At 59.7% G+C, this 8,051-nt stretch overlaps 1 protein-coding gene across 1 annotated transcript; it reads left to right on the forward strand.

The window, feature by feature from the left end:
• Nucleotides 1–922: 922 nt before the first annotated feature.
• On the forward strand, nucleotides 923–7,794 carry GAL (galanin and GMAP prepropeptide). The gene is made up of 6 exons (XM_039471400.2): nucleotides 923–1,100; nucleotides 1,270–1,350; nucleotides 1,901–1,955; nucleotides 4,572–4,658; nucleotides 5,402–5,479; nucleotides 7,539–7,794. The coding sequence occupies exons 2-6, from the start codon at nucleotides 1,270–1,272 to the stop codon at nucleotides 7,607–7,609; spliced, it is 372 nt and encodes a 123-aa protein (XP_039327334.1). The 5' UTR covers nucleotides 923–1,100; the 3' UTR covers nucleotides 7,610–7,794.
• The last annotated feature ends 257 nt before the right edge of the window (nucleotides 7,795–8,051 follow it).

The following is an 8,051-nucleotide window of genomic DNA, read 5'->3' on the forward strand; positions in this document are numbered from 1 at the left end:
GAGCCAGGGAGGCGCCAAGAGGCCGAGCTTCTGAGCTGGTGGCCGTGGGCGTACGACCGTCCCACAGCTCCCACGCGGGGATGGCCAAGCCGCCCCGGGACCCACAGCGCCCTTTTAGCAAAACAAGAGGGAGGTGGCCGGGCACAGGGAGCTGGGGGCGCTCCTGCGCTCTGGGCCATCCACGGCTCCCCGCTCCCGAGGCCCGAACCTTCGCTCCAGCCCCAGGACAAGCCGGCCAGGGCACAGGACCAGGTGGTCACCCCCGCCCCGCCCCGAGCGCCCCAGGACCTCCTGGCTGGGGCTGGCGTGGATGAGGGGTCGTCCCTGCCCGTCAGCCCTCTCGGGTCTGCAGTGCCGAGGACCTGGGTGCGGGACGTTGTTGGGGGGTCAGGCTCGCTCTGGGGCTGGGACCCCGGGCGGAGCAGTGGGGACAGCGCGCTCCGCTGCAGCGACGAGCTGGGCCGCGGATCTGGGGGCTCTCCCGCGGGGCGATGGGGCTCTGTTTTGGGATTGGGGGTCTTTCCCGCCGCGTTAGGGGGGGTCTCTCCGCGGATTTGGGGGAATCTCTCCCGAAGGGTGAGAGGGGCTCTCTCTCTGCGGATTTGGGGGTCTCTCCCGCGGGGTGAGGGGGACTCTGTCTTTCGAGGGGTCTCTCCGCGGATTTGGGGGAGTCTCCCGCGGGGTAAGAGGGGCTCTGTCTTTCGGGGGGTATCTCCGCGGATTTGGGGGAGTCTCCCGCGGGGTGAGGGGGCTTCTCCTCCGCCCCCGCCTGTGATGGCCCAGAGGACCGGAGCTCCGGTCACTCCCGCCCCCGCGCCGGGGCTCGGCGAGGGCGGGGGGGACGGGTGCTGAGTCCGTGACGCGGCTCCAGGCGGCTCCGGGGCGAGCCGCATAAATAGCAGCGGCGGCGGTGCCGGTGGCCACTCGGAACCGCGGACACGTCGAGGGACCCGCCCGCCCCGCCCGCCCCCGCTGCCGGCTCTGCCATGCAGTGAGCGCCCCGGAGCCGACAGAGATCGCCCGCCGTCCGGACCCGCCGCCCCGGCCCGCCGCCGCCCCGGGACCCCGACGCCCGGCCCCGAGCGCAGCTGCAGCTCAAGGTACCCGCGCCCCGGGAGGCCTCCCCTTGGCTCTCCTAGTCCCGGGACGATCCCGCCAGGGGCCCCAGCCCGGCCGCCGCTGCCGCTCTGCCCCGCAGCCCCCGGCACCCACGCCTCGGGCGCAGCCCACGCCGTGGTCCCACCGGCCCGCCCTGCCCTTCCCTTCCAGATGGCCCGAGGAAGCGCCCTCCTGCTCGCCTCCCTCCTCCTTGCCGCCGCCCTTTCTGCCTCTGCGGGGCTCTGGTCGCCGGTAAGTGCGGGGCGGGCGCGGAGGGCTTCCTGGAGGAGGTTGCCTCCGCCCTGCCCGCAGGGACGGGGGTGGAAAGGCTCGTGCGGGAGCTCTTCTGGCTGCAGGCGTCTCGGGAAGGGTCCGGGGCTCCCTGGGAATCCGCCGCGTGCTTCTCCGAGCGCATCAGCAGCCCCGGGCTAGAACTAGGCCACCGGGAGAGCGCCGCGCTCTGGGTCAGCGCCTCGGGAAAGCGAGAGGCTCGTGCGTTCCGCGGCGCTCCCTTAGAACGGAGGGCGAGGAGCCACCGGCGGGGCCTCGGCGTCACTGAGAGCAGGTGCAGCGCGCTGAGCGCGCACGGGCTCCGGCCCAGAAGCGAAGCAGTTTGTAAATCAAGTGGTCCCATGTTCACGTCACATAGAGCCTGCGTAGGGGTAAACCCGGAATTTCGCGAGGCTTCCGAAAGGACCTGCATTGTTCTAAGTCCTATGCCCTGCCGGGAAAGCCTGGGTGCCCACTTAGTACCGGCTCCAGGCACAGCCCTGGCATCTGACCTCCTTCTCTCCCGCTCAAGGCCAAGGCAAAACGAGGCTGGACCCTGAACAGCGCGGGCTACCTGCTGGGCCCACGTAAGTGACTGACGGCATGGCCTCCCGCACTCCCGACCCCACCTGCCCCCTCGCTTTATACCCTGGCTCCTGCCCCTCCTCCCGCGGCTGGGCAGACCCTCCAGCCTCCCTCTTGACCTCACCGCCCGTCTTCCTTGTTCTGCACACTTGATCTGTACACTGTTCTTTCCAGAAGCTTCTCCTGCCCCAGCTCTGCCTCCCTGTCCGAGCTGAGATCCCCACTCTGGCCTTTGCTCAAGCTCTTCTGGGCTTTCCTGCCTCGCGGCCCTTAAAGACCCTGTTCTGCGTCTCTCCCCAGGCCCCGGGTATCCCCAAACACAACTCCTCGGCTTGCAGGGCACCCCTGGGGACCCCAGGTTCTGTCTCCCTCTTCCCTTTCTCCAAGCGCCGCAGGGAATTCCCAGACAGCCTGAGGGTCACCCAGACAGGCTCTCCTCAAAACCAGGTTCAGGTGGCCCTCAGGCCTGCCCAAGCCTGTGCGGCTTCCCCCTTCCTCTCCCTGTCCTGTTGGCGTCACCCGTGTCAGCTGTGGCCCCTGCTGCCTGAGGTGAGCCCTAGTCCTAGATGGGATGCTGCAGGCTGGTGCCTCCCGTGTCCGCCCCCGCCCCAGGCCTCTACTTCCTCCGTTTGTGCAGCAATGCCTCCACGCCTTCCTCTAAAGGAGGAAGTAGAGGGTAAGTGGCTCCCTCCTCTAAGCCACCTTACCCTCCATCCCTCGCCATCCACCTTAGAAACCTCCCAGTACTGCCTTCTGCCCGCTGAGGAAGGTGAACAGCCCACAGGGCCTGTCCCAGCCCCGCCGGAGCAGCAGCTGGGGAGAGTGGTGTTCTTAAATGCCAGGGAAAGCGCCTTAGTTCTCAGCCCCAGAGTCTGATACAGCTTCCTCCTCCTGCAGACGCTTGTTCATCGGGGTCACTCGGAGGACCCCCGAGTTGGGCTTTAAGAAACAGACACGGGGGGCCGGGTGAGGTAGCTCACGCATGTAATCCCAGCACTTTGGGAGGCCGAGGCGGGGGGATCACGAGGTCAGGAGTTCAAGACCAGCTGACCAACATGGTGAAACCCCGTCTGTACTAAAAATAGAAAAATTAGCTGGGCATGGGAGTGGGCACCTGTAATCACAGCTATTCGGGAGGCTGAGGCAGGAGAATTGCTTGAACCCGGGAGGCAGAGATTGCAGTGAGCCAAGATAGCGCCACTGCACTCCAGCCTGGGCAACAGTTCGAGACTCCATCATAAAAGAAAAGAAACAGACACGGGAATGACAGAGCTGCCTAATGCAGCGTGCAGGCCAACCGGGCGGTTCCCTGCAAGACCTGCTGGTCTCTGCACAGCCCTCGCGTCTTCTCCCTGTCCCTGGAGCGGCCTGGCCTGCCTGAGGGCCGGCTGATCTCAGCCCTTTGCAACCCTGAGCCCTGCCGCTCAGAGGGCACCTCATCTTTGTGTGCTATGTGCCCAAAACAGGAGGAACTGGCAGCAAGAACATGGACACCTGGTGCTTTGGAATATTAAAAATCTATTTGTCAGGAAAGTTTAAACCCGAATCAGAAAACAAACTCATTTTTGTCGCCAAGTTTACGTCCCTGTTCAGCTGTAGCCAGATGAGCTGTTTGTCAACATGCTCACCAGTGTGCCTTTGGTTTCTAGGGTCAGCCAGAAAATGCCACCGAAACAGTGTGTTTGCACCAGCTCCTGCTGAACGCAGCGTGGCCGTGGCTGAGGGCACAGCAGTGAGATGAGACGGCCTGTGATTCCTCCATAAATGTAGCGCCGAGAGCAGGGTCTTTGCAAATAGGAATGAATTTTCTTTTGCCTCGTAGATGGCACAGTCCATCCAGGCCGACATCCCCATCCCCTTTCCTGCACCCCAAATCTAGTCCTCACCCCACGCCTCTTGGTTTACAGGCCTTATAGATTCTTTCCTGGACTTCTGGGATCTCTTTGCTTGCAGTCACAGTACCCCATTTCACACCACACAACACACACACACACACACAACACACACAGGAACACGCACACGCTCCCGCGCCTCCTCTTCCTCCCCCTCATCCTCTCTCTCTCCCTCTGTGACCCTCTCGTCCCCTCTGTCTCTCCCTCTCTCTCCCTCAGTGACTGTCTCATTCTCTCTGTCTCTCCGTCTCTCTCCCTGGCTCCCATCCATCTTGCTCACAGCTGCCAGAGTGAAAATAAAAATCAGATTCAGTCACAGCTTAAACTCTTCAGTGGCCCCTATGCTTTCTGGGACACTTTCAGGATGCAGCCCCTGTTGCCTGCTGGGGAGGCACCCAGCTTGGTGCCAGCTTGATGCCAGCTCGGTGCCAGCTCCGATGTCAGCTCCTCTGGATCTGGGAGCACCTCCTGCAACAGGGCAGGTCCCTTTCTCCTACCCCACCGGTGATCCTTACATTCCCTTCAGCCCCGGCACCGGTGAGCGGCCAAGCCCTTCCCTCGGCTGGTGGAGAATCGCCCTCTCTCCTCTGGTTACCGTCCTCAGGGTCTGTTTCACAGTCGGGTTGTGAGTGTGTTGGCTACAGGCATCCCTGTGTCTTCTTTGGGTGTGGGGAGGGCGTGTGTGACAGTCACACCCAGAGGCTTCCCTCTCTGATCTGTAAACAGATGCCGTTGGCAACCACAGGTCATTCAGCGACAAGCTCGGCCTCACCAGCAAGCGGGAGATGCAACCTGAAGATGAGGTGGAACCAGGTGAGACGACTGTCACCCCGGGCCCGGGGTCGCCTCATTCACCAACTCCCAGGTGCGTGTAGGGGGCAGCAGAGGGTGCCGGGGCACCTGCCGCCCACCTGTCCACAGCTGCAGCCCAAGCCTGACCACGACCTAACTAAGACGGTGTGGCCTCATCACACCTGTCAGCAGCTGCAAACGCCTGCAAACCACAGGCGTCCTTCTAGACTGGGAGGTGGTCCAGGCGCCAGGGCCTCCAGGAGAGCAGGGTCTCAGGGCGCGGTGGCTCACGTCTGTAATCCCAGCACTTTGGGAGGCCAAGGCGGGTGGATCACCTGAGGTTGGGAGTTCAAGACCAGTCTGGCCAAGACGGCAAAACCCTGACTTTACTAAAAATACAAAAATTAACTGGGTGTGGTGGCGCGTGCCTGTAATCCCAGCTACTCGGGAGGCTGAGGCACGAGAATCACTTGAACCCGGGACGTGGAGGTTGCAGTGAGCCGAGATCGCGACACTGTGCTCCAGGCTGGGCAACAGAGCAAGACTCTGTCTCAACAGCAGAAAAAGGAAGAGTGAGGCCTTGAACTGGCTCTCTCCGCTCTTCCGCATATGGAACGAGGGCTTTGGAAGGCACAGCCGGGCCTCAGGCTGCTGGGATCCCATCATCGGCCTGGGGCCCCCGGCTCCTCCGTAGGGAGGGGATGTCCTGAGACACAGAAGCCCCCCTGCACGAGTCGTGAGTGTTGGTCTTTTCTCTTTTCTAGGAAGCTTTGACAGGTCCACGGCTGAGAGCAATATTGTGAACGCAATCGTTGAGTTCCTGTCTTTCCTGCATCTCAAAGGTACGTGAGATAGCAGCAACGCGCCATTCGCCTCTCAGCACGCTGGAGGCATCAAAGGCCCATTGAGAAGAGAACCGTAGAGGCCCACCGGCAAGGAGCCCATGACCCATCTGGAAACCACGTCTTGTCTGGCTGTGTGTCAGGATGACAGAGCATGTGACACTAGAGCTAGCTCCAGGGGGCTGGGAGGGCGGCAGGGGCATGCCAGCATCCGTGAGGTCCATCAGGCAGCGCTGCTCCCAGGAAGAGTGGGCCTTAGGGTGCAGCTCCCTCTACTGGAACCATATCTATTCACACGGTGACAAACCTGTACTACAGGGCAGGCTCTTTGTGAGCTGCTGGAAACCTTCTTTCCTTTCATTCCTCCCTTCTTCTCTCTCTCTCTCTCTCTCTCTCTTTCCTTCTTTCTTTCTTTCTCTCTCTCTCTCCTCTCCTTCCTTCCTTCCTTCCTTCTTTCCTTTTTCAGTCTCACTCTGTGGCCCAGGCTGGAGTGCAGTGGTTCCCTCTCAGCTCACTGCAACCTCTGCCTCCTGGGCGCCAATGATTCTCACGCCTCAGACTCCCGAGTAGCTGGGACAACAGGCACGCACCGCCATGCCTGGCTAATTTTTGTATTTTTAGTAGGGGCGGGGTCTCATCCTGTTGGCCAGGCTGGTCTTGAACTCTTGGCCTCAAGTGATCTGCCATCCTCAGCCTCCCAAAGTGCTGGGATTACAGGCATGAGCCACGGTGCCCGGCCCTCAACCATATTTTGCAAGCACGGGACATTACTAGGAGCCCATATCTTAGACTGTAGTGTTTCTCTGTGCAGCCCTCCTGCCAGCAGGCTGCCCTGAAACCTGACTGGAAAGGCTCTGATCCTGGCTCCCAGTGTCTTCGGCAAACCCTGGGGATGAGGAGGCCTCATACACACTGTGCTTGGCGTTCACTCCGTGGTGGGCATCTGGCCTTAATCGGATATCACACTGCAGCAGTGGAGGGAGCCAGGAAAGCGGCCGGGGCTCTGAGGGTTAACGGGGAGGCGGGCATGGGGAGAAGGGATGGACTGCTCTGCTTTTGCTCTCCGGCAGAGACCTTCTCCTGGAGCTCTGAGCACTGCCAGGGAGGCGGGGTGGGAAGGAGGGGCGGACCGCTTTTTCTCTCCAGTGGAAACCTTCAGCTGAGCAATACAGCTTTGTCCAGTTTGGAAAATCAAGGCTGATTCTTGGGTTCGTTTTGGATCAGGATGCTTTTCATTTGCAGTTATGGGGCTCTACGGGTGGTGACGGGAAGAGCCGGGGGAGAGGGGAGAGGTGTGAGGCGAGGGCAGGGAGACTGACAGAGAAGGTCTTAGAAAAGTCGCTGTTCGCTAGAAATTCCAAAACTGGGTGGCCAAGTTCCCAGCGTCGGAGCCTCTGGGAGAAAGCTGGGATGACTTTTTCTGCAAGCGGCAGATGGACTCTGCCAGATTTTTGTTTTTAACTTTGTAACATGGAAATGATTTCCTTAGGAGACACCAACTTTCGTTATTCAGATGGGAATTATTTTTTATTTTTTTTTTATTTTTATTTTTGAGACGGAGTTTCGCTCTTGTCACCCAGGCTGGAGTGCAATGGTGCGATCTCGGCTCACCGCAACCTCCGCCTCCTGGGTTCAGGCAATTCTCCTGCCTCAGCCTCCTGAGTAGCTGGGATTACAGGCACGCGCCACCATGCCCAGCTAATGTTTTGTATTTTTAGTAGAGACGGGGTTTCACCATGTTGACCAGGATGGTCTCGATCTCTCGACCTCGTGATCCACCCGCCTCAGCCTCCCAAAGTGCTGGGATTACAGGCTTGAGCCACCGTGCCCGGCTTCCGATGGGAATTATACCTCTTTAAAGCCTGAATGGAAACGTCTGACAGGGTTAGATGCTTACTGAGTGTGGGAGTTAAATCGTTACAGAGTGAGAAGTGCAGAATGCTGTACCCAGTCCTGGGTTCGATCCCGTTCAAATCTTCCCGCAGTACGCGTCACGGCCGTCGTTCTCTCGTGTGCGCATTCAGAACCGGCTGCTCAAGTGTGGCTCTTTCCTTTGCAGAGGCCGGGGCCCTCGACAGCCTCCCGGACGGCCCCGCCGCAGCCTCCCGGGATGACATCGAGCGTTCCTGAGAGCCTCCCGGGCGTGTCTGCGCGTTGTAATCTCAAGTCCAACCTTAAGATGATGGATGATAATCTTAGCCCGATTTACGCAGAGTCAGCTCTTCTGGTTCTCTTTCCCCTGATGCTGTGTTGTTATCACTTAAGATTTTCTTCTGGTGTTTTATTTTGAGTGGCAAAATAAAAAATAGCAATTACTTGCCCTTGTCTGCTTTTTCCACACTTCCATCTCTTCACCAGCGCCACCCACAGGTTTTACAAGATAAAGCTTGATCATAATCCTACGGATTAGACATGAATTTTAAACCCAAATTCTATCATCAGGAACGTCTGAGACATCACCTCTCACTGCACATCCGGGGCATAAAGTGATCTCCACGTTAGGTCGAGTCCAACGTAATGATGAAGGGAAGCGTGCTACTGAGAGGAACGAAACCACGCAACAGACAGAACT

Source organism: Saimiri boliviensis, chromosome 6, assembly GCF_048565385.1.
Source record: "Saimiri boliviensis isolate mSaiBol1 chromosome 6, mSaiBol1.pri, whole genome shotgun sequence".
NCBI classification, from domain to species: Eukaryota; Metazoa; Chordata; class Mammalia; order Primates; family Cebidae; genus Saimiri; species Saimiri boliviensis.

Coding starts and splice junctions, on each gene's coding strand:
- GAL (XM_039471400.2), top strand. CDS start 1,270: ATGGCCCGAGGAAGCGCCCTCCTGCTCGCCTCCCTCCTCCTTGCCGCC. Junction 4,659..5,401: donor TGAAGATGAGGTGGAACCAG/GTGAGACGACTG, acceptor TCTCTTTTCTAG/GAAGCTTTGACAGGTCCACG. Junction 5,480..7,538: donor GTCTTTCCTGCATCTCAAAG/GTACGTGAGATA, acceptor TTTCCTTTGCAG/AGGCCGGGGCCCTCGACAGC.